This window comes from Athalia rosae, chromosome 1 (genome assembly GCF_917208135.1).
Source record: "Athalia rosae chromosome 1, iyAthRosa1.1, whole genome shotgun sequence".
Taxonomy (NCBI): Eukaryota; Metazoa; Arthropoda; class Insecta; order Hymenoptera; family Athaliidae; genus Athalia; species Athalia rosae.
In genome coordinates this window covers 18,324,296-18,349,606 of record NC_064026.1, presented here as the reverse complement: position 1 = coordinate 18,349,606, position 25,311 = coordinate 18,324,296, and the positions used below count along the sequence as shown (strand labels likewise).

General features: G+C 41.1%; 3 protein-coding genes across 9 annotated transcripts; 2 read left to right on the top strand and 1 right to left on the bottom strand.

Annotated features, from left to right (window-relative positions):
• The first annotated feature begins 134 nt into the window (after nucleotides 1-134).
• On the top strand, nucleotides 135-11,604 carry LOC105692802 (hemocyte protein-glutamine gamma-glutamyltransferase-like). The gene is made up of 15 exons (XM_012412255.3): nucleotides 135-279; nucleotides 1,025-1,194; nucleotides 2,648-2,872; nucleotides 5,600-5,736; nucleotides 5,867-6,002; nucleotides 6,350-6,576; nucleotides 7,628-7,805; nucleotides 7,957-8,211; nucleotides 8,432-8,600; nucleotides 8,998-9,095; nucleotides 9,190-9,356; nucleotides 9,541-9,664; nucleotides 10,371-10,531; nucleotides 11,074-11,210; nucleotides 11,286-11,604. Exons 2-15 carry the CDS (start codon nucleotides 1,029-1,031, stop codon nucleotides 11,425-11,427), a joined length of 2,322 nt encoding a protein of 773 aa, XP_012267678.2. The 5' UTR covers nucleotides 135-279; nucleotides 1,025-1,028; the 3' UTR covers nucleotides 11,428-11,604.
• On the bottom strand, nucleotides 3,055-23,456 carry LOC105692808. 5 transcript variants are annotated; one of them, XM_048659263.1, is made up of 6 exons: nucleotides 23,273-23,456; nucleotides 4,559-4,814; nucleotides 4,171-4,446; nucleotides 3,925-4,055; nucleotides 3,693-3,858; nucleotides 3,055-3,551 (listed from the first exon to the last, which is right to left on the bottom strand). In XM_048659263.1, exons 1-6 carry the CDS (start codon nucleotides 23,401-23,403, stop codon nucleotides 3,159-3,161), a joined length of 1,353 nt encoding a protein of 450 aa, XP_048515220.1. In that variant the 5' UTR covers nucleotides 23,404-23,456; the 3' UTR covers nucleotides 3,055-3,158. The 5 variants fall into 5 exon arrangements, with proteins under 5 accessions (XP_048515220.1, XP_012267685.2, XP_012267687.2 ...); XM_012412262.4 differs by lacking the exon at nucleotides 23,273-23,456 and adding an exon at nucleotides 11,151-11,310; XM_012412264.4 differs by lacking the exon at nucleotides 23,273-23,456 and adding an exon at nucleotides 8,309-8,329.
• On the top strand, nucleotides 13,454-21,175 carry LOC105692803 (annulin). 3 transcript variants are annotated; one of them, XM_012412256.4, is made up of 10 exons: nucleotides 13,454-13,602; nucleotides 17,449-17,798; nucleotides 17,888-18,017; nucleotides 18,123-18,352; nucleotides 18,469-18,782; nucleotides 18,915-19,184; nucleotides 19,295-19,374; nucleotides 19,446-19,590; nucleotides 19,686-19,992; nucleotides 20,173-21,175. In XM_012412256.4, the coding sequence occupies exons 1-10, from the start codon at nucleotides 13,464-13,466 to the stop codon at nucleotides 20,500-20,502; spliced, it is 2,295 nt and encodes a 764-aa protein (XP_012267679.2). In that variant the 5' UTR covers nucleotides 13,454-13,463; the 3' UTR covers nucleotides 20,503-21,175. The 3 variants fall into 3 exon arrangements, with proteins under 3 accessions (XP_012267679.2, XP_048515099.1, XP_012267680.2); XM_048659142.1 differs by lacking the exon at nucleotides 13,454-13,602 and adding an exon at nucleotides 15,146-16,257; XM_012412257.4 differs by lacking the exon at nucleotides 13,454-13,602 and adding an exon at nucleotides 16,287-16,837.
• Nucleotides 23,457-25,311: the final 1,855 nt, after the last annotated feature.

The window sequence follows — 25,311 nt, the reverse complement described above, 5'->3', positions numbered from 1 at the left end:
GATTTCGGCTCCTGATGGAACGCCATATGGCTGTGCAAACGATTCCGTCTGATCAGCATACTGGGGTTTATTTGTATTTTGTTTTGAATTTCTTACGCAATCCAAATCCTCTCATTCTTAATGGTATCCGTGAACTTGTGGGATTATAATTGGTGGATGTTCATCGCGGAAGGTTTCAGTCTAGCAAAATCGTTCAGTAACGTAACATCGCTTGCAAGAATTAGCTGGATAGCTGGTTTCATCTGATTTGCATATTGACCGGCGGTATATACAGCGAAGGTAGGCTCATCGCAGTATCATTTCTAATTTAATCATACTTATACATACATCGAATCCATTTAGATAAGCGAGAATTCGATGACCGATAAAAAACAGTTTGTAATTCATTTAGAGTGATGACAAAAATGCTAATTCCTCCGAATTGAACAAAGCTTTGATTCAGATTCGAACTATTAGTCATGGTGATACATGACTAATAAGAATAGCTGGAAAAATCCTGGGCTATTGTTTATGGGATGTTTCAATCAGTTGTTTATTATAATCGTTTGATACTTCGGTCACTGTTTTCCGTGGCCAAATATTTGCACTTTTTTTTTTTTTTAATATACCTGAAATTCATATGACCATGCAATATTGCAGCTAATCTCAGAATATGATAAATCTTTGCGATCGATGTGGCAGTTTAATTATTCGATTTTGTGGTTTAAATAATTATAGCGGTTGGTTCCAAAATAGTGAACGGAGAATTGATAATTGCAGATTTTATTCGGAGAAATAAATTTTGTTCGATCAACAAAATTATCATATTGTTGCATTAAACATAGTTAAACAGATATTTAAATTTGTTCACTGAACAGAGCTACTTTGCCTTGTTCATGGGAAAAAATATTTCAAAATTTATTCTGTTCATGGCGTTAAAGTTTTTGATTTTTTGACAAAACATTTCTCTGAAGGCAAAAATCGAACTTATTTTTATTCATACAAGTTGAGTAGCAATTGAAACGATTTTTATCGGCAATATCAGAAAAATGTCTGCGCCGACCAGCAAACCAAACGTTGCTCCGGGACCCCGACGCACTACCAAAGGATCCGAAGTAAAGGACAAGCGATTCCAACGTAAATTGCTAGCGAAATTAGGCGCCGATAGCAAAAAACGAAAGGACTCTGATATTGTTGATGAAAAACTTAAGAAAAGTAAGTTGTATTTATTTTACTAACAATAAGTTATAACGCTTTAATGTGAATGAAATGTCGTCGCTCCCAAAGCAGGAAAGATGTGAATATTTCGGAACGATTATCCGCTGTTCTATAATTCTAATGATTTTGACCCAGCAAATATTTCATGTAACTGTTTTATGTTTTATTGCGAGCTTCATCATGGAAACATGTGTATGTGTACTGCATGTACGTATGTACGTATATTTCTTTTTTTCGCCAGATTTACAAGCGCATGTTATTATGCTTATTACTGAATCGTGCATTGGTCTGATGCTCACATATCGGTTGATGTTAATTTTGAAACAACTCGCAGAGGTCGATCACATAATACGTGATAACACCTTCCCGCACACAACTACTGTAAAAATAGATGCAATCATAAAGCGAATACATTATCTTGTTAGACTTGAATATATTTTTGGTACCTGCAATATATCTATACTACGGTTTATTGCTGTCTGGGTTTATATTTTTATACAGTACATTTCAATACCGAATGTTTTCAAAGATATATTTTATTTTCTCGTTGGGCTCACGAATTACGACTTCTACTGGATTCGCATTCTACGAGTCTTGAGTTATCAGAAATGATATTTACAGTATTTGAATTTTTTACGTGTTACACGTCGTGATAATTAAAAAAAATTGTAATTCTGTAAAAAAAAAAAAAAAATCAACTAAAAATTGCACCACCATCACCGTGTTCTTTCATTTTTTCATTATGTAATCAACAATTGAGATGGTCAATAATTTTGCTGGATCGAGATTCTAGTTATTATTATTCGAGTAATGTGAGTCATAAAGTTTGAGACGCTTATGCCCGTAGAATTGCATTTTGAAAAGGTCAACCTGATTTATAGTAAGACAATTTTTTTTTAATGGTCCTAAGAGTTCAGTGTACCGTCATGTCGTCAAGCTCAGGTCAAAAAAATTACACAGTATATTGATTCGATAGGATAGTAATTACTTATAGTTCAATTAAACTACATCTAAATTACGGCATCTCTTCTAATACATATATTTACGAAGATGATATGAGTATTTTTGAATCAGTTGCTTTAACTGAAATAGATTTCGATGCCGATAACTTTAGTATTTCGACTCATAGCCGGAATGAATTTTCACGCCATTTTTCCACAGATGAATAATTTTAACGTCTATTTCAATATAGACGAGATAATGGAATGATACTACGATCAAGGTCGTATGCTACAAATATACTTCTCCTGCTTATGTGTGTAAAAGGTTCGAAAAGTTTAAGGTCTAATAATTAATCGAAGACAGGGGCAGATTAAATTATGGAATCCCGAAAAAGCAGGCTCCATCAATCTATTTGAGCCCTATGATTCGTTCTTACCTGCAAATCTCGTCACATTATGTTGATTAGGAACAAATCTGATGAAACTTTTGATCATTAATTAAAATGAAGGTAACAGAAAAGAAGCATCGACCGATCTGGCGCCAGTGCTGATCCAAAGCGCTGAATTGTTCACCCAAGAAAATTCAAAAGTTCATAACACCTCCGATTATCATCTGGTGACCGGGGAGTTCCCTACTCCCGTACTGCGACGAGGACAACCTTTTTACATTGCTCTACAATTGGACAGACCATACGATTTGAACAAGGATGTGATGCGTCTGTTCTGGGAATTCGGTAAGTTGATTATTTAATTCGGATTTTATTTAGAAAACTGGGGCTAAGAATCGTAGGATAGCACAGTGTTCTGCTTTTGAAAAAATACCTAATGCAAAATTATACCGATCTGAAAAATTTCTCTTATTGTTAGTAAAATCTGGAAGTCGTCATGCTCATGATTTATCATGAAGATGATGAAGTACGGCGTACTGCAGGATATTATATTCGACATCTATACACATTATTTTTTCATTTCATCAGATAATTACAATCATTAAAATCAAGTTATCTATAATTAATTCCATTAATCCAAGAGACCATTGCTATCGTATATCGGCAAAAGTCTGGCCATAACTTTTCTGAATAATTCACCACGGTGAGCTGGATTGTCGAACTTGGTCTGTAGAACATCGGAAAGATCAACTTCCACCCCTTTTTCCATTATCATGATTGGATAGATTGCCATGCTGACCGCTACTCCACAAATTTCTCGTTTTTTCAGGGCGCTATTGAGATTTTCAAGGCTTGCCGGTGCCGTTTTGCAATTGAATCGATTCATTGTACTAACAAGTGAGAAATGGTATTCTCGTATCAGCAAATCGAGATGATGAATTCTAACATCCTCAGTTATACTCGTATTAAAAAAGTGGATAATGTCTTCCGCAGGTGAGCCAAGATGAGACACTTGAAAATCCAGCTATAAATGATTTATAAAATAGATGAAATAATCTTTTAACGTCATTAAAATAGAAAAATTAATTCGCATCGTCGGGTTTACGCTAAATATTTGTATGAAATACCGAATGTTGTTCGTTATGTAATCATTTTCAGCACTTACCAAAATTTGATCGTCCGGTTTTTCACGTTCATCGTAATGGAACATCATGTTGTTCACCCAGAAATCTCCGTGGTTTAAGATGATGAAGTCACCTTCGGTATATTCGCAAGCCTCACATGCTCTTTGAAATATTACTTCGGAGATATTTTGAATTTTTTCAGCGATTCTGTGCAGAATGAATAGAGCTAATTATTAACTCACAAACCACTTGAAATTTTTGTTAAACAATTACCGTGGTGATAATTCAGGCCATTTGGCCACCTCAGTGGCGAGGGATTTCAAACTCGAGGATAACATCATAGATACAACCGGTTGATCCTTGTGGAAAGTACCCTTTCGATAATTCGCCAGTACACCCGGTTCCTTAAGTTTCGTGAATAATGAATAAATGAAAAATGAACAACAAATAGAAATAAACGTCACAAAAATACCAATCACACAAACATTAGATAGACGACAGAGATTATAATTCGTATACCTTTTCCATGAGCGCGATCGAACTTGCATGAAATTTACCCAGATTTCTCATCGTCAATAAAGCGTGGTCGAGATCCAATCCCGATCGACGATCAGCCATCCGGAAGCCAAGGGTCGCCAGATCTTCCAATATCGCGTGACACGGGGTTTCGTACTGAACATGCAAACACCGTGGGCTCATCGGAGTCCCGTTAGGGTAGAATTCCTCGACGATTTTGTTCATTTTTGGCAGAATTTTGTGCAGCAGCGATAACTCGGCAACAAATACTTCCATCATCTGGTGGATAAGTAACATAGAAAGGTGCCACAAGCTCAACAATGGAAAAAAAAAAATCAAATAAATGAACAAAAATTCTGAAAATAATTATCGCTCGTCTATCGTCGGTTACCATTTCAGCATGAAGGCGCAATGCGACTTTGGCGATGAAGGATTTTTCCTCGTCAATTTTCGTGCCATTTTTTATACGTGAAAATTGTACAGCCACCCGATAGATTTCACTCCCATAGTTGTCCCCCTTGGCCGTTGCGGGCTTCACGATTATTTCAGAAACTTCTATGGAATCGTCATTTTCATAATTTCGTAACACGTTTTGCATGTACAGTGCGTCGAGCCAGTCTTGACTGCTAGTTGACATGATTGTTGTACTAAATATAGAAAATCAAACAAAACAATTGCCATCAAGATAATTACTAGAACGAAATATGTTTTTCACTACCAGACTGCGAGTATGAATCCGTAGGTAATTAAAAATTATAGCCGCTATTAATAGCGCTTCATGATCTAATTATCAATGTGACCGATGGCAACTGGTGCGGATTTCCCAAACATTTCAGTGGGTTTCAAATCACTGGGAAAACAACGTTCGACGACAACCTGTTCGAAGTGTCAGTTACGCGAGCAACTACGTAATATCTCATAAAACTAAACCCGCTTCGTCCCATTGACGTCGTTATACATATACAGGATGGTGAATTAAGTACAAAATTGTCGAGTGATATAAATAGGTGCTAGAGATTAAGCCCTCCGCAGCTCGCTCTATGCGCTATCTGTTAGAATAAAACTAGCGAAAGACTCTAGGAATTCATCTTGTCAGATATCAGTATATGCACACGAAATTCATTTCGAATTTCGAATTTATTTACCCAAAATTTCTCGTACTTCAATTATTTCGTCTATTCTGACAGCCTTATGGATTATGGCTGATCTCGAGATCTTCTTTTTCCGTTAGTCGCAGATGAAACTAAGAATCTAAAATAGGAATGCCAATGGTTTAGCCGTACCGAAATACAGACCAGTTGAATCTTTCATAGTTCCTTTAGATCCCGCCATTTATCTACTTTCATCGCGCGGGATATTTTTATGGCATGTCACGATGATTTCATCGAATGATTCGTCAATAATGACGTTGATATTGAATTTTTTTCAATAGGGCCAAGACCATCGGTGCCGAAGAAGACTAAAGCGGTATTGAAATTGACGGCTGAGACACCGACGGATGAATTTGCGGACAATGAAAGTTGGCAAGTACGATTCCACAAGCAGGAGGAATCTATGCCCACTTTAGAGGTAAAAAATTATCCATAAGCGATTTAATTTCATTCTATAAAATTCCGCTAAACAAAATACGTAAGAAAAACCTTTCATCGTTATAAATAATGAACCGTTTCACAAAACGTTCACGTTCCACTCACAATAGGTCCAAATCCCGGCGACAGCTCCTGTTGGAATATGGAAATTGCGAATTTCTACGAATCGAAAAGGCAGAGGGGATCATAAGAACGAATTTGAAGTTCAAGAAGAATTTTATGTCTTATTTAATCCTTGGTGTAAAGGTAAGATATCGCGACGGGACTTTTTTTTGTTTCTATATCTATAGCTGGACACTATAGGTACCTGACGATATAGAATAAATAAATGTGCCATAATTATTGACTCTAATACGTAGCTATGACTCTATTAACTCTGACTAATAGGGCACACAACCGAGGGCAGAACTACATTAACTAAATCGATCGTAAATTGGTAAAAAATTATGGAAATTAAGGTATCTTACCCCACCAGGCTTCAGTCTTATTATAAAGAGAAGGAATCAATAAAATGATTGGCTGCAGCGCCATACTGGGCATTGCAGGTTTGCGTAAGTTTGACATTTCCGAAATATAATCGAATAACGTTGCAGAGGACAACGTCTACATGGAAGACGAAAAAATGCGTGAAGAGTACGTCTTGAATGACAGCGGGAAAGTTTGGTGCGGCACTTTCCGTTCCCCTAAAGGGCGCAGATGGGTCTTCGGACAGTTCGAAGAGGTCTCACTTCCGGCCTCCATTTACCTTCTTGAAAAATCAAACGTTCCATATCACGATCGCGGAAATCCAGTGAAAATTGTCCGCGCTATATCAGCCGTTGTGAGTATATCTTTTTTTTAGTATTATCAGGAAAACAATCATCTAGCTACGAGCAGTTTTAATTGTTATGTCGTCGTTGGTCTAGAGGAAGTTGTGGAAAGTATGAGTGTTTCCGTACTATAAGTTGAAAGTACGATGAGTTGAGGCGAGTTTGTACTCCGTCACCGAGAATTCTGCATTGCCTCGGGAATGCGTCATAATTTTTGTCCGTGATTAAACGGCAAATATAGATTCCTCAGTTCAATTACTTTAAACTAATAGAACCAGTTATTTGCATCGTAGTTTGTTTTCTGCTGGCAAAAGCTCGACATTCTACATATTCAGCGAGCAGTGTCTTTTACCACGGAATTGTGAAATTGCTAATTTTCTTGTACTTCGTACAAGGAAGCCTGCGCAATGAACATGGGTGAATCATAAAAATATGTATTCATTCAAAGCCGCAGAATTGTGGCAACTGCAGACATTACAAATCCACTTTCTTCTTACGAATACTTCAATCGCGATTTCCTCTTACAAATGGAAAAGTCATTGGCTGGACTCTAGCTTTTAATTTGTCCAGATTACTTTCCGAATCCGCATGAACACCGTCCCCGGAATGTCCTAATATCTTGGCTTAGGTCACCGACAGGACGAAGATACTCTTCCGGTTTATTTGTTTCAAACTTTTTCGACAAATTGAGTTTTCCGATTATGGATCGAGCGTAAGGACAAGTAAAAAAAAAAAAATGTTGAAAATGATCGAAACGTCGTTTCGTTACGGCGCATCCCTCATTTGGCAAATCAGTTAAACGGTGTATGCCAAGTCAAGATTCTTACAATCGAATGACGTTTGTTAAATACCATTGTCCTTTTATGGACTCGTTTGCTTGAATTCGTTCTTTAATCCTTTATGACGTGATTCTATTCGAGATTTCTTGACTGTCGGTTGGATACCTGTAGCACCTTCTATCGACCAAAATAGAAGCGAACGAAAAAGTTTACACACTTAGCCAACTCGGGATCGAATTTGCGGATCCAACCAGATTGAGAACACTGCTTCGTACAATTACAGGTGAATTCGGAGGACGACGACGGTTTGTTAGTCGGCCGATGGGACAATGATTACAGTGACGGTACAGCACCAAACGCTTGGACGGGTACTGTTGCGATTTTCGAGCAATATTTGAGCGAAGGAGGTGAACCGGTCAAATATGGACAATGTTGGGTGTTTTCGGCCGTTACAGTCACCAGTAAGTTTGACAGACCAAAAATAAGGTACTGATCAGTAGCCTCGAAGGCCTAAGAATCTGAAAACTATGAGTTGAGGCACCTGATTGCATTGGTTAACGTGACCTATATGTACATCCGGAGCAGCCCTGCATTTATGAATAATTTTTGCAGTGTGTCGCGCTCTGGGGATTCCAGCACGATCGGTTACAAACTACGTCTCGGCGCACGATACAAATTCCACCCTGACGGTTGACAAGTTCTTCGACAAGTTCGGTGAAGAAATTCCTCTAGGTCCGGACGGGGACTGTAGCGACTCGTGTTGGAACTTCCACGTCTGGAATGACGTGTGGATGATGAGACCGGACCTTCCGTTGGGCTACGGAGGATGGCAAGTGATCGACGCAACTCCGCAAGAACAGAGCGACAGTAAGATATATTACTTTCTCACGAGAATAAGAATTTTTTAGTCGTAGTTCTTGGAAGACCCTGGCAATCGTTACACGTGTATCAAATAACTACGTACCTTTACCAAGTCAAATTTGTGAACACATTCGTTGCCTAATGCAGCTTTATTTGTTTTCACTACATCCGAGGCACTTCGCAACGTTTTCAGGCAGTCTGTAACACTGTGTCGGAACCATTTCAGGCATATATTGTTGCGGTCCCGCATCCGCGGAGGCGGTGAGACGCGGTGAGGTCGGTTTCCGGTACGACACTCCGTTTGTATTTGCGGAGGTCAACGCGGACATCTGTCATTTTAAAGAAGACGATGAGAGTGACTGGGGCTTTTCACGGATTTCTATCAATCAGAATCAGTAAGTTGATCGGAGATTCCTTTGTTCACCAATAATACCTTATTACGCTGCACAATTAATAGTAACATCGGCACCTGCACGATTGTATTATAACTTGTTTCTACCGGTTTCGTAGCATGGACATATTTTCGTACCTTGTACAGAGCGGATTTATCGGTTTTTAATATTTGCTAGTATATGGAGTTCGTACAGGTGACGTCAGGACAAACGGATGTGGGTCGTACGCGTTCATTCGAGCAAATCTTGCGTCTAATTCTGGCGTGAAGGACGAGCATCTTTCGAACAAATAGTCGCTCCCTTTGCCTGTGTATCAAAGGACGCTCCGACGCAGATTTCGCTGACTCCGATTAAGTGTTATCACTAATTGCAACGATTTTTTTTTTCTTGGTCCTTGCAGCGTGGGACGTAAAATTTTGACCAAGAGCCACATCAAGGACGATGACGAGGGCGATACGGATCTCGTCGATATTACTCACGAATATAAAAACCTGGAAGGTATATTCGCATCCCAGACAAACAAACTGCAATTCGATTTACCTTAATTTTTACGCCATTGCATCATTATGTAACGAAATTTATCTCTCCGCAGGATCGTCTTCTGAACGTCTGGCAGTTTTTAACGCCGTAAAAGGCGTCTCTCGCGCCCAGAAATTATACGATTTTCCTGAAGCTCAAGTACGCGACGTTGACTTTGACCTTATCGAAATCGACACCATCCCTTACGGAGATGATTTTAAAGTTGCCGTCAAGATTCATGTAAGAAGTTCAATAATTTCAAAACATTGCTTATTATTTTTGGCGTTACCTTCGGAACAGAAGTATCTATAGTTTAGTCCGCTGTTTATTCTCCGGACAACTTTCAATACGAAGTAAAATAGTGTCCCGATGAGATTCGAACCGTAAAAATCTGACAGCATGATAATTGATGATATTTTTGCAGAACAAATCAAAGGAAAATCGTACGATTACGTTGATTCTTTCGGCATGTACCGTTCACTACACGGGAACAACGGCTCATCGTCTGAAAAAAGCGCAGAAAACGTTTTCCCTCCAGCCAGGAGCGAGTAAGTTCGATTTTGTGTGTTAATTTATCAAAAATATTCAGATTTGAAAGATGGGTAGTAAGAATACATTTCAACGTGGAAATTTCACTCACGAAATCCAAAATAAATCCACTTACGAATCACTCAAAAATTCGTTGATGAAATAATAGCCGATGAGCCGTAGAATAAACAGTTGTAGTTATTGTGGAAAAAAAACTATGAAAGAATCAAGTGATTTGCTCCTAATTAGTCACGAAAGTGACGTGCAACGAGGTCAATGATAATCAAAATCGAGTTATAGAATTAGATTCGAATATGACCACAGATATTGAACATATCTATCACCAGCTGATCCAGCCACGCGTTTCCGCGGCTCAGTTTGTAATACATTTTCCCGTTTTTGCAATATTATTTATTGATGCTCCACTCCTATTGGTCATAGCATGATTTCATATAGCCTATAGCCTTCCTCGATAAATGGACTATCTAACACGAAAATAATTTTCCAATTCGAACCAGTAGTTCCTGAGATTAGAGCGTTCAGACAAACAAACAAACAAACTCTTCAGCTTTATGTATCAACAAGTACAGATATGACAATTTCTCTCTTAGCTATTGTCAAGTCAAAACATCAAATTATGTTAAGCGAAACGAATTATCATCGCGCACAACTTGCGCTTATTTTGTCGAATAATCGATGAACAATCGTTTTTCTATTTACGCACAGAGCAGACGATTTCGCTGCATTTGACCGTTGACGAATATCTTCATTACCTGGTGGATCAAGGATTTTTCAAAATATACGCCATCGCCAACGTTATCGAGACCAAGCAGACATGGAGTGGGGAGGATGACTTTCATCTTACAAAACCGAATCTTACGGTCAAGGTAACGACATTATATAACAAAATGTTGTCGTTAGATTTTCAATTGACCACCTTTGCGAATTCCGTATGATGATAACCGATAACTCAGGTCGTTCGGGAGCCGATCAACTATTCCCGATGACTCATTCATTTGTCAATGGTCGTTTTCACGACAGAGATACTTCGTATGCAGCAACGATTTAAAAATTGCGTTCAACTCTATACAGACGTAATTACGTCTAACATCGGTCTCTTGACTCGCTGCACCCTGGGCACCAACTGGCATTTGACATTCATAATTTATCCGATTAACCGCTATTCCAACGTAATACCCGCGTACAGTGCGTGAAGATGTTCCGTGATATGAATTATGATCGTTTTATACGTCTCACGCACGCGACGACCGCGTCGGTTCGATATTATCATTCAATTCTCGAGGCGTTGCGGGTATACTGACAAAGCGGAGCTGTTTTACTCGAGTCTCATTCACGGCCATGCGAGGAATGCGGTTACTCGGACAACGTTTACACTACACGTTGAGCGTGAAATATTTTGTGATTTCAGCTGCGCGGTGATACCGTCGTTGGAAAAGCGTGCGAGATGATTTTCATCTTTAAAAATCCTCTCAAGGTTGAACTCACCGACTGCAAGTTCAGGGTGGAAAGTCCGGGACTTCAGCGTCCCAAGGTTCTTCCTTTCAGGTAAACGATAAATCCGCCTCACGGATTGAACTTCGTGTCTCTCTACGTAATGATTTTATTGTAACGAATTTTCAGAAACGTTGCTCCCGGGGAAGAAATCACCGTGTCGGAATGGTTCGAGCCGAAGCGAGCCGGCAATCGGAAGATCGTCGGGTCTTTTTACTCGGACCAAATCAGCGATGTTGCTGGCTCGATTACTGCCACGGTTACTGAATAAAACTCTAACGCCAACTCTCCGTCCGCCGAGGAGAAAAAAAAAAAAACAAACAGCGCAAGTTAATACGGTACACGCGGATATAATTGGGATTGAGTTTTTTAATCCGGCTACGTAGAACGGATCGTTGTGTGTCTCTATGTATTCACGTTAATATAATGTATTGGGGAATATGAGGAATTTGATGTTTCAATAGTCGTACGCAATTCGGTTGACGTAACGTCGAGTCTTTTCGCTTTGCGTTGAATAACACATTGCGTGAAAAAAACTGACGATAACTGCATCGATGTAAACATCGCTAACAGGTGTCACGTCATCGGCGCGATATTTCTCTTGACCAGCACTCGGTCTATCTCCTACGTTCAATCTCGCATGAATACACGCGATGCACGAGATATAGGTACAAAAGATGTATTGTTCGAGCAAACAAACGAATTGCCAGTATTTTCTCATCCGTTAGGATCGTTTGGAAGATCGGCCGAAATGTCTGAAGGCGTTTGTTACTGCACCGAAAATAATCCTTGGGCTTACTGAAAATATGTATGACGTCACGTCTCGGTTATGCTTCTCTCTTCCACAGCTGCAACTCGTAAAAATGATTCGAGTGTTATAATGACTAATTACCCGGTGCAACGAGCCGCTGTAGCAGCTCGAAATAACTCGATGATACGTTTATATCTCAATTTAAACTTCATCAACCTGCGACGTCCGAAATTTGTCACTTCAAATCCTGCAGGGGTGAGTAGTGAATTTAATCAAAACAAAAAAAAAAAACATTCCACCGTTCCATGTAAATATCACTCGATATTTACAGAGGTGATATCCGGTGCGGAAAATTTCAGGACACCGTTAATTGATTTCTGCACCAATTTGGGTGAATCAAACGAATGAATATTTCGTCAAAGTGTTTGCCGAACGAACATGAATGCTTGAGTTATGTGTTTACATCGTTAGCACGAGTGCCAAACGTGCTGTTGAACCATAACTGAGATCGAGAGTCGGTCACCTCGAAGGTTGCGGTCAGGAATGCTCATTTTGGTGAAAGTGATTCGACACATCCGTCCTTCTCCAGCGGTACCCCATCCAAGAGAAGTTACACGAATATCGGCGTTTGACAAACGAATTGGAACGAAAAAGTCGATCCTCAACCATCTCAGATATCACGTCACCGTTTAATTTTTGCTTAGTGTTTCACGCGCTTACCGCGTAACCACACGCGTTTCGGCGAGAGCATAAAAACGCGCTTATTAACCATTATATATGTAGGTATTATGGCCGTTTGTCAACGAGAGCGTGAAACATGCTTAGGAAGATGACCTCACTTCCGTACGTACCCGCGAAGCCGTTCGCCGCATATGATTTCTGAATGCAACGACATCGAACAGTCATCACTAAAAATCCGGAAACCGCAATTTCCCAGACACTCGACGGTAAACGGTTCACCTAATTTAGAAACCGGGTCAATCACAGCGTTCCTATTAACAATGAGCGCAAGAATTCTGGTTAGGCCTATGTTACACTTTAGCGGTGCTAGGTCGAAGCAGGGCCACACCGTAACGCTGGTGGTGAGGAAATTTTTCTTCTTTTTTTTTTTTTTTTTTTTTTTTTTTTTTCTCACGATAACTCGCTAAGTTTCCCATGATGAGGGTACGGCTTCGTAATTCGTAATCGCAACTGTCACCGAGACTTTAGTCGGGAATCAGTATCGGTGGTCATCAGGAGGCATCTACCAATACAGTTTTTATAGTTTCACGTCATCAGCGACGTTCAGTCGGCAAGGTTTAAGCGGGCTTCTGGACCCACGTGTCGTTAGTCTTGCTTCAATCAGGTTCGAAGGTGAACGTGTACGCTCTTGCACAAGTGATGGTAGAAGACAAGACGTTAGCTCCCGATCGTTCCATTAGCAAAGTTTTAAACATCGAAAATACCAGCAATAAGCTGTAGAGTGTTGATAATATCAAGAAAAAAGTGAACTTGGATTTTGATCGTTTTAAGTTTCTTGTGCTAACAAATTTTCATCTTACCACAGCCCAGCTGATATGGGTAACTGTTGCTCGGTGTGTTCGAAATTTCGCGCTGTATTCAGGCCGAAACAGGAGGAAGGATCTCCTCTGCAACCGATTTGCACCAGTGCGGAATGTTTACCGAAACCGCCTCCAACGTCGGCCTATACTCCAGGTACGAGATTTTAATTTTCATTTAATTTTTATCGCGGAAATTGACACCCAGATTATTCCTCTACTGATTTCAAACATGAACGATATTGTCCAATATTTTAATGCCAGACTATTTTGCGGTACGATCGGCATTGTAATTTCATCGGCAAGTCATGTCCATACTGCAATATGGTTTTCGTCATCGTTCAATCCACTCCAGAGCATAGTTTAAATCGTTTGGCTTATTTCTTCGCATCGAGAGTTTCGCAAGAGTTTCAAAGAAACCAGGTAACTTTAGATGACTACCGAACACCCGAACGATTTTTCACATGCGCAAAATACACCGATGCAGATTTGAATTTTGCAAGGAATCATCTATTTCTATTCGCTTTGCTCTGTCGTTACGATTTTTCACACATTCTCTTTATGATACGGTGATTCAAATTTATGTGAAAAGTCATAAAATTTTCGTGCAATGTCGTCGTACAATTATACCGTTCGATTGTTTTTACATGAAAAAACTTGATTCGCAAGTTCGATGAGATCGGCCGTTTATTTCATCGATGACTCTGAAACTCGAAGAACTTTGAAAACAGACCGCACACTGAACTGTCATACGGGACCTGTTTCGTAAGCTAGCTCAACTCGCACGTGCTTTACGCTCACTTCGACCAGTTTTACGATCTTCGTAAAAAATCGGTTTTCTTCTTTATCACATCAGAAGCGTTGAAATATTTTTACAAAATGTCAAGTCCAAGCTATCGAGTCAAAGAATTTTTCGGAACAGGTACGGTACAGTTTCGCTTCACGAGGCTCGTGAAAAGAGAACAGATTTATTTTCGTTGCGCAACGTGAATATTTCAAATCCAAACAAATGAAGGTCCGTGGTTGAAAAGCTCATGTTATGTGTTGAGATGGGTATATATACTTGAAAAGCGAAAAATTTGATTCGTTATTTTTAGATTTCACAGGGCGATCAAAAATAAACTCATGCATGGTTATGAGAGTATCAATGGCCTCTAATCAGTTCTGACTGATGAGTCAATCTCTATCCATACTAAAACAATCCAGTTAATGAAACCTAAGGTATTTCGTTAAGTTTATTCACCACGTTTAAATTCGACAAAGAAAAAATCATTTTCGTTTAGATGATTCGAGGCAAGGAATCGTAGTTGATTCCACATCTCTCTCCTTCTCGTTGAAACTTTAAAGAATAGGCTTAACGAAAGATTAGTATTCAACGCTCAAGAGGATCACCGTGGGCTGCCGCGATGCAATCTGCAAATGGGATTTACGTAGGCAGTGTTGATCTCCAGGTAAAATATTTACGATCGGTAGCCGAGAATTCAATGATTGTACGAATGAATGGAAGTCGGCTGGTTACGCAAACTACGTGCCAGCCCAATGATATCAGCGGTATACGAACATCGCGACCAGTTGTATATCCGATTGCGGAAGAGATCGCGAGTCTTCGAGGACTCGATGCGTCTGCGAAATAAAAAAGCTTTGTAGAACGGTCAGCTGTAAGTATGGCGCATAAGCTATCAGTTGCTCGGTTAAATCTGGCCTTAGAGAAACACAACATCGACGCTATTAGCATCGGTAAATTTAGCGCAATTGGCCTCGCACGGATTACTGTAGTGTTCGACAACTCAGGGACGTTACGATACGAGCAGAGTTCCAGCTAAGGAATTTTCAGGATCTGATAAGGGGGTTTCCGACAATCGCCTCTTTCTCCATATTTATGGGCATTCGTCGAGTTTTCCTTCTTTGTCGCGGTCAGCAGCGTAAGGACTTAATTATTCTCCTCAGCTCGTTTCAGACCAATTTAATCATCGGCTCACGCTACCTGAGATCGGATGGATAAAGTGCGAACGTTGATTCTGACCAACTTGGTACGCGTTCGATTCCCACGGACTGACCACTACCTTTTCTAATGCGACTATGGTATAATTTCCATGTTTGGTGTTCAGGAGTTTGCAACAGATCACGCGTACGGAAAGCTTCAATACGTCGAATTGAACCCGATGACATTTATTTCTATCTCGGTATCGCATGGATTGTAAGTACATTGGAAATTTACAATTGGCTGATGAAGTTTTTCGAAGACCACAAATACGGTTGAGTCGATGTGCCCGTTTCAGAATTGGTGAGAAGAGAAAAAAAAAAAAAAACAACCAGAAAATTCGAGTTTCAACTCGGCACGTGGATCGTTTAGTAGATCATAAAACTGCGGGCTATCTTTGTTCGGTCTAATCGAGTCTATATCGGAACATCTAGATCACTTCGAAATATTCAATTTCCAACATAAACATCAGCATCTGCAGTTCGGAGATGTTTCAAACTAAACAACTTGACTCGAAAATACACAACGTAATTCGACGTATAACGGCTCATCCTGTTTTTCGTTCGACACTTTGAAGAAGTGCATTTAAAAATAGAAAGAAACGTATTATATCAGGAGCTTGCCGTGCGAACCTATTATAAAATTATCGATCTCAAATTTATCTGCAGTCTTCAAAATCCAACTTCCAACATCAGTTCGGGAAGTCTAAATCGTCGATAACGAAACGATAGCTCTTTCAACTATTTGTCTTCGAACTTTGCGTCGATCAAAAGAAAAGGATGGCACAATAATTATTGTGCGTAGCTTATCGCGAGCGAACTTCGAACATGGGTATACCGATTGATAAAAGAACAATGCCGCCCATCTGGTTAACTCGCCTCGTAAATAAGTCTGTTAATTTGTCATGACGCGTTGCGATTCATTAATGAAAATGCATCAGTGGGTGACGGTAACTCGTAACTATTACTAGGATCGATGATTGCAATAAGGATAGCTCCTGCAGGTGGCCTAGGCTCTCCCATTTATGGTCGCGTCTCTCCAACACCGTCCCACCATATTATATAAACCTTGAGCTACCCTCTAGGTATAACGTTTGATACTCTGAACGCGTGTACGCGAGTAACGAGCAAAGTGAACCGCGTTCAACAAGTTTCATAAGACATATTTGCGAGCTGCACCTGCGTGGGCTCGATTTTCTCGAATCCGGGGTGTCCTCTGGAGAACAACAGTCAGTGTTCCCGGTTCTGTCAGGCTGTGCGGTGACGTTTGACGTTGTGACAATTATTCGGTTCTTGACATCCCTTTCCGATCAGGTCCCCGCACATCTCCTCAATAATGTTTTACAGATTTTACGACCGTTATCGCGTCTTCAACGACCGACGCCGACGACCTTTTCCTTTCAGATTTTACTGTGAGTGCACCCCTAGGGGAGTTTTTTTAATACAAATAATTTTGCGCCGAACGTTCTTCCTTCCAAAAGTTAACGAACGAAATCAACGATTTTGTCGCACGCGTCGGTGACGGCTTTGAAACTGAACCGCGATGCTCTTGTAACCGGTGAGATAATTTCATGCAAATTTATTAGGCCTCTCTCATCTCGGTCTAGATCAGTTCCACACCTGGTATTAATTTCCCTTGCATGAGTCACGGCACAACAATTGATGCTGATATTATCAACCTCCGACATTAAATCGCTGCTAAAGTAACAATGATCAATGCCATCGTCGCAATTCCGGATGTACTGCAATTCTCTTCTATCGAATCGCTGAATTATACCCTTTCGAAAATTCTTTTTTCTCAACTAGTTCTCTCATGGCAAAAGAATGGCGTCAAATTTCCCAGACACATCGATCATACTTGTTTCAAATAGGCAGGGAGCATTCTTCGTAAAAAGAATTCTGCTCTATTTTGGTGATGAACTAAAATGAACATCAGTGAACGGCAATTCTGATGTAAATTCTCATTCTCTCATCCAGCTAGATGAATAATTTTGGAGTTTTTTTTTCGATTTTCTTTTCCTAGGGGAGGACAGGGACATCTCGGTTTTGAGCGTCATTACAGTTGACCAATGTATAGCGGAAAACTCTGAGGCCCACAGAACTTCAAGGTTCGATTTATCGAACCATAAGGACGAAAATGCCAAACTGGTTGTACGGAGAGGAGATCCTTTTTATATAACGCTGATCCTTTCACGTGCTTACAACCCCGAGACGGATGGAATATCGTTAGTTTTCGCTCTCGACGGGGTAGAGAAACCGCTTCATGGACACGGTACTTTGGCCGCGACGTCGGTTCTTCCCGCAGGAATTGAGGGTGAAGGTTCGTGGCGTGCGAACATTGTTTCCGCCATGGGTAACTCCATCCGCATGAAAGTAAGTGTTTCGTTCGTCGAATTTTCAACGGCGAGTTGTGTAGAAATAACGAAAATTTTCAGTCTTTTTTGACACTGATCTAATTTCAGATTGTTTCACCGGCCGATTCGAAGGTCGGTAAATGGAAAATGGACATTGACACTAAATGGAAAAACAACGGCGCCGTTAGCTTCACATTGAAGAGTCCGATTTACGTGATATTCAATCCATGGTGCGAATGTGAGTGTCCCCACTGATCCACCATTTCCGCGTAATTTGTTGTAAAATTCGTGCAAATAAATAGGGTAACTGGTCCTTCTTATCTTCTTGTTTTCTGATGTACAGACGACACAGTTTTCCTGGGTGACGAGGACGCTCGACAAGAATACGTCTTGGCTGACGCTGGTCTGATGTGGCGGGGAAGTTACAATCGTCAGCGTCCCGTAATCTGGAAATATTCGCAATTCGAAAAGGACATTCTAGACTGCGCGGTCTACCTCATTACGGATACCGCGAAGGTCCGAATATCCGCTCGGCAAGACCCGGTGACAATATCGCGCAGACTTTCCGGGGCGGTGAGCGATAAAAAAAAATTAAAATATCAAAAGAAAAGCAGAACGCTTTGTAGTTCGTTAAAGAGTGCGATTTGAACGAGCAAGAATTGTGAATTATCCGATTATTCAATTTCCAGGTGAACTCGCCTGACGACAATGGAGCGGTGATGGGCAACTGGTCTGCAGATTTCGGCGGCGGAACACCACCGACAAAGTGGATGGGCTCTCAACAGATCCTTCAAGAATATTGGCGGACCAAGAAACCGGTAAAATATGGTCAATGTTGGGTCTTTGCCGGCGTATTGACTACCGTTTGTCGCGCTCTTGGGATCCCATGTCGTCCTGTCACAAATTACTCGAGTGCTCACGACACCCAGGGCAGTCTGACGGTCGACTACTTCATCGATGCTGAGGGCAAGGTCATGGAGGAAATGAACAGCGACTCGATCTGGTATATACTTGTAAAAATACCACCTCGTCATTACATCGCGCTTTTGTTCATGAATCATCTTAGGACGCACCACCCGGATCACACGTGATCATTTACTGTCTCGGTTTATAAAAAATGTCCACTTGGTAACAGGAACTACCACGTATGGAACGAAGTCTGGATGACGAGACCCGACCTAATGCCCGACTGTGGTGGTTGGCAAGCCATCGATGCGACCCCCCAGGAACTTAGCGAAGACGCCTATCGATGTGGTCCGGCGTCAGTTGCGGCTGTGAAGAAAGGTGAAGTGATGCGTCCCTATGACAACGGATTCCTCTTTGCAGAGGTCAATGCGGATAAGGTGTTCTGGCGATACAATGGACCAGTTCAACCTTTGAAACTTATGCGAAAAGATGCGTACGGGTAAGTCAGGATTTAGATATACTATGTGTGAAGTAGAAGTTTCCAAAGTGATTTTTGTTATTCGTCAAGTCTCCTCATTATCACTGAATATATCTCTAATTTATTCGCAGCATCGGACGGTCCATCAGTACGAAGGCCGTTGGACGATGGGAACGAGAGGACATTACGCACATGTACAAGTATCCTGAAAGTAAGTTCAAATGATTTACAATCAATTCTTCAACTTAATCTGGACTTATTTCACATTATTTGTTTGTTCAGAATCTGACGAAGAGAGAGCGGTTATGCTCAAGGCGTTACAGCAGAGCGCATCGTTGTTCAGTCGTTATTATTTGAACGAAGATTTCAACGATATCAAATTTGACTTCGAGCTCAGAGATGACATCATCATTGGAGAACCCTTCAGGTAACTTATGTTAATAAACGATGCAGGCCACAGTTCATTCTTTTAAGCCCTTTTAATTGAGTTTCCGAATTTTTACGTCGTTTCTTTACCATCAGTGTCGTTCTACTGATGAAGAACAACAGTAGGACGAAGGAGTATCACGTGTCGGTGATAATCCGGGTGGAGGCGGTTCTGTATACTGGACGTGTTGGAGACGCGGTAAAACGTGCAGAAATCACACGTACCGTGGAACCTGGTACGACTGAACAAGTTCGCCTTGACGTTAGTTGGGAAGAATACGGTCCACGTTTGCTCGATCAATGTGCGTTCAACATCGCCTGTCTCGCCACAGTCAAGGACAGCAATTTTGAATACTTCGCGCAGGACGATTTCCGCGTCAGAAAACCTGACATCATAATCCAGGTCACTAAATCTTTTATATTATATACTTGCGTAAAGAATGTCGATTCGGTTGCTCGATCGGTAAATCAGATTACAAATTATGTATTGAGACACGTGATTGAAATCGCATATTTACGGTTTAACTTAGGATGTATCAACGCTATTAGAACTTTCCAACATTTTCATGTCTGTATTACCCAGGTGAAGGGAGAGTCGATACTTGGCGAGGAGTTGCATGCGACAGCCTCGTTCAAAAACCCCTTACCGATCCCGCTGAAGAAGGGAAGATTCCTTATCGAAGGACCCGGACTGGAAGGGAATATGAAGTTGAAGTTATCGGACACGGTTGAGGTCGGCGGAGAAGCGATTTGTTCGTTTTCAATGGTTCCAAAACTGGAAGGGCGCGCGACCATAGCTGCCAAATTTTATTCAAATGAATTGGAGGACGTTGACGGTTTCGTAAACTTCATGGTGAAACCGCGAAAGTCATCTACAAATGGCAGATCGTCGAGTGACATTGTCAACGAATAAGTTGTCGATAGGAGATTTCCCCCTGAACAAGAAAACGCTGCTATATCTAACGACAACGATGTGTGAAAATCTTTTTACATTACGAGAATGGTCAATGTTCAATATAGGTTTGATGGATGGCTACTGTGCATTGTGGTGAATTACCTACTGTCAGTCCATCAGATACCTGAGGTGAACTTGAAATTTTCAATTATGTGACTCAAGATTGTTACTGTTGATTTGTAACACCAAAGAAAAGATCGTTCAAGAAGATTGCTATGCCTGACGGTGATGAATGATTGTCACGTTTTTTTGGTCTGACGAACATTATTCGAAAGAGGTTGCATGAAGGGCTGTTGTGAATCTCTGCTAGTATTCTACTATCTTATTTGAACACGTAACAGTCAAAATTAGGTTTAAGTTATACACAGCTATTGAAGAAAAAAAAAAGAAACAAGTTCATAAATGTAACGCTAAGGTTTTTATTTATTTGATTACGATTATTTATATTTGTACAGTTTTTTTGTTAGAATAATTTCAACCTGATATTAGGACATTTGTGCAAAATCATTGACATCATTGACAACTTATTTTTATGGAAAAGGGTAATGAGATTTGCTTAGGATTTCTGAAGAAGCCAAGTTAGGCAAATTTGTAATTTACTCATGACCAATAAAACATCACATGGCCACAATAACATTTTTATTTTTCCAGGATTTTCATTTTTCCGATTTACTACTTAATCACAAGGAGTCAATTACGACGTGTAGGTACCAGCGTTTCTCTATTTTTCGGGCGATTTCGACAAACTTTGAGCGAAAAAATAATAAAGACTAGAGAACACTATAGTACACCATAGTATAGTCTTTGGTGTTTTTCTCTCCGGAAAATGTGCAAAGACTATAGTCTTTGGTGTTTATTACGCCCTGAAATTTCAAAGAATCGCTCGAAAAATAGTCAATCTGCAAGTCTTTTATTTCATTTTTATACGAGTTTCTGGTCAGAAAACCCACCACTGGCATTATCTTGAAAGAATAAATATCTCGATGAATTACATACTATGCAACAATTCGAAAAATGGTTACGTTTGAAAAATTTGTACCGAGACCGAAAAATACCGAAATGAAGCCGAATCCGTCCGAGCATGTCCGAGTAATTTTGAAACAGCCAATTGCGAACGTGCAATTCGATATTCGATTATCGGAGCACCTCGTACATAAATCCTTCTTTTCCGAAGTTACGGCAGTGTTACGTCCAGACCCTGTACTCTACAACGCTTTCCTATCTCCCTCGCAACCTGACCGCTAGTCCCTCCGACTCCTATTACTACTTTGTTCCCACGTAAAACTGCAGCGTAAGGTGCACTTGCCCCTACCCCGGGACGTCCATCCTCCAAGAGTCTCACCCTGATGCGGAGACTCTCGACTCCTCTTCCAGACCGGCAAGATCGGACGTCAATTCAATCGTTCTTTTCCGAACCCATTCAAGCTCATTCTACCAATTATCCAATAAAAGTATTTTAAGTCGTTAAAAATCATCCATTTCATTTTTCCTAACATTCACCACACTCTTCAAGTGCCACAAGCACCGCGAACGGGAGGAACCTTTTCGACGTCTCTACTGTTGGGACGTAACATTTGGTGGCAGCGGTGGCTCCCGTTTTGAAAGTGTGTGAATAAGCGAAATGTTCAAATAAGTGGATCAGTGACAGTGATTACGATAAACATCTAAAATCTCATCCTCTTGCTACAACGCCAAGAGACGAATCATCAAAATCTCATCCTCTTGCTACAACGCCAAGAGACGAATCATCTAAAATTTCATCCTCTTGCTACAACGCCAAGAGACGAATCATCTAAAATTTCATCCTCTTGCTACAACGCCAAGAGACGAATCATCTAAAATTTCATCCTCTTGCTACAACGCCAAGAGACGAATCATCTAAAATTTCATCCTCTTGCTACAACGCCAAGAGACGAATCATCTAAAATCTCATCCTCTTGCTACAACGCCAAGAGACGAATCATCTAAAATCTCATCCTCTTGCTACAGCGCCAAGAGACGAATCATCTAAAATCTCATCCTCTTGCTACAACGCCAAGAGACGAATCATCTAAAATCTCATCCTCTTGCTACAACGCCAAGAGACTAACCTGCAGAACAAAGAACAGCAACCGAATACCGGCGTTGAACCCCGAGGAAATAAAAACCACTCCCCTGCGTACAACACGAATAGAGGAATCTACAGATCTACTCATCCCAGGACGAACTCCTTTGACAACAATAGCCGCTCCATGGAACTCACCTATATTAGTATTCTAGCATTCGCAACATTGTAAGTCACTCATTTCACTATTTACTCGCACAAGTTACCGTAAGCCCAACTAAGATGGCGACCCCACCCGGCGCGGGCATAACGTATCTACCAGTCAAAACTGCCGTAGACATCATTCCAAACTTCGATGGCAGAGATATAACGATCAGGAACTTTATAGACAGCGTTGAGAACGCGAAACGACTGATAAGCCCTTCAGACTTATCACTCTTTGTAGCGATAGTGCGATCTAAAGTCAAGGGCGACGCAGTCAAATACCTGCCCAAGAACTTCAGTTCCGGATTAAAAGAAATGTTTGAGGGCCTGAAACGCGCCTACCAGCCGAAAATTCGATTACCCGAGCTGCAAACCTCTATAGCCAATGCATGGCAGGGGCGACGCGAAAACGCGCTAGATTACGGAACCCGTGTAGAAGAACTAGTATCCTTAGCTATCGAAGTAATAGAGGATACTCACACAGCTGTTGAGGCCAAGGTATTGATAGCAAACATTAGGGACAATGCTTTAAATTCGTACATTAGAGGCCTCAGGGGCCAAACAGAAATGAGAGTGTTAAACACGAATCCCAGCACGCTAACTGACGCCATTGATACAGCAATCAGGGCAGAAAAGTTAATAGCAGATAGGAATTTACGAGATGACCGCACTGACGACTTGACACACCACACAGTCGATCGCGTGCCGAGATACAACTCCGATGTAACCTCATACAATTCGAAAATTAAGTGCGACTATTGCCATAAAATAGGTCACACAAGCAAAATTTGTAGAACAAAAGAACGCAATAACAAATTCTGCTCGTTTTGCAAGCGACAAGGCCATAAATACGAGGAATGCCGTACACGTACACTGACCGGCATAAATGGCTTCACAATGTTTACGTCGCGCGGCGATGTGTGGGTCACAGGTAGGCGGAGTTTTCTATCTACGGGGGCCCATAAGCGCGATCGAGAGAGCATCATAGTGCGACAGAGTTAGCGACATATCGCTCGTTGCATCCCTTTCGCACAGCACTGGTGCGAGCGAGTCGGCAGAGTCAGGTAGACCAGCTTGGTGGGGGAGATATTCTTCTCCTCGCGCGGAAGGCATTTCTGTCCACCGATACTAATTCGTTTCTTGTCTTACTAACGCTGTGCGACGACGATGGGTGATCGAAAACACCATTCCTCTCGAACTCACGAAACTCGCCGTAGCGTCTTCTCACTCCCAACTCATGCGCTGTGGCTGTCTCTCACAATCAGGATACCCAACGTGCGGTAGAAAGTGAGAAGGCACCAATGGGATGTATAAGGGTGCCGAAAGATAGATTCTGATGACTTTTTTGACATTTTCCCAAAATTAAAAAAGTTTTTTTAGAAACTACGTTTTTGAAGTCGATAACCAATGTAATCCAACGTCTACTCGATGGAATCAAATGAAATATCCACAGCTTGTTAAAAGCATAAAAAAGTAGAGGCTGATCGTAGTATTATTTTTTTTATTAAAATTTACATTTTTTACAAACAATAATAAACTAGTGCTTTTTCAATCGAAAAACCGCCAGTAAACTATCAGAGACCGCCATTCTGTTTATTTGAGAAAAAGAACTTCGATCACCCCTAACCCGTAAGGCCCTGGTAATCTTAATGGGAAAACTGAATCTGTCTATAAGTTCAATCAAGTATCGAATTTTTCCGTTTACTTCAATTAACGGCATGAATATTGCCCGTACTTCATAGTTGAATTGTTGCAAACTGAAATGAAAATAATTTCATAACATCGCGACTTACTCAGCCTGTCCCCGTATACGTTCTTAATGAGTTCGGGAACGAGCGGAAATCGGTAAAAAACATCTACAAATGGGGAAATCGATCGGAAATTACATTTATAATTTTTTTTTTTAATTTTGGGAAAATGTCAAAAAAGTCATCAGAATCTATCTTTCGGCACCCTTATACATCCCATTGGCGCCTTCTCACTTTCTACCGCACGTTGGGTATCCTGATTGTGAGAGACAGCCACAGCGCATGAGTTGGGAGTGAGAAGACGCTACGGCGAGTTTCGTGAGTTCGAGAGGAATGGTGTTTTCGATCACCCATCGTCGTCGCACAGCGTTAGTAAGACAAGAAACGAATTAGTATCGGTGGACAGAAATGCCTTCCGCGCGAGGAGAAGAATATCTCCCCCACCAAGCTGGTCTACCTGACTCTGCCGACTCGCTCGCACCAGTGCTGTGCGAAAGGGATGCAACGAGCGATATGTCGCTAACTCTGTCGCACTATGATGCTCTCTCGATCGGGCTTATGGGCCCCCGTAGATAGAAAACTCCGCCTACCTGTGACCCACACATCGCCGCGCGACGTAAACATTGTGAAGCCATTTATGCCGGTCAGTGTACATACCAATTTAGTCAAAATCCAGTGCAATGCTCGTACTGCCTCAGGGCAGGCCACACCATAGGGGATTGCCGAACGAAGCTGCGCGATGCAAAAAATACGTACACTCCCCCCGCAAAT

What these genes read in the sequence shown, in the direction of transcription:
- LOC105692802 (XM_012412255.3), top strand. Translation starts at nt 1,029, where the DNA reads ATGTCTGCGCCGACCAGCAAACCAAACGTTGCTCCGGGACCCCGACGC. An exon ending in ATTTAATCCTTGGTGTAAAG is followed by an intron (nt 6,003 to 6,349) that starts GTAAGATATCGC and finishes ATAACGTTGCAG; the next exon opens with AGGACAACGTCTACATGGAA. An exon ending in AACCGAATCTTACGGTCAAG is followed by an intron (nt 10,532 to 11,073) that starts GTAACGACATTA and finishes TTGTGATTTCAG; the next exon opens with CTGCGCGGTGATACCGTCGT.
- LOC105692803 (XM_012412256.4), top strand. Translation starts at nt 13,464, where the DNA reads ATGGGTAACTGTTGCTCGGTGTGTTCGAAATTTCGCGCTGTATTCAGG. An exon ending in ATGAACAGCGACTCGATCTG is followed by an intron (nt 18,783 to 18,914) that starts GTATATACTTGT and finishes ACTTGGTAACAG; the next exon opens with GAACTACCACGTATGGAACG. An exon ending in ATCATTGGAGAACCCTTCAG is followed by an intron (nt 19,591 to 19,685) that starts GTAACTTATGTT and finishes CTTTACCATCAG; the next exon opens with TGTCGTTCTACTGATGAAGA.
- LOC105692808 (XM_048659263.1), bottom strand. Translation starts at nt 23,403, where the DNA reads ATGGCGTCAGTTAGCGTGCTGGGATTCGTGTTTAACACTCTCATTTCT. An exon ending in ACCTTGGCCTCAACAGCTGT is followed by an intron (nt 4,815 to 23,272) that starts GTGAGTATCCTC and finishes TTCTATATTTAG; the next exon opens with TACAACAATCATGTCAACTA. An exon ending in AACCGGACGATCAAATTTTG is followed by an intron (nt 3,552 to 3,692) that starts GTAAGTGCTGAA and finishes AATCATTTATAG; the next exon opens with CTGGATTTTCAAGTGTCTCA.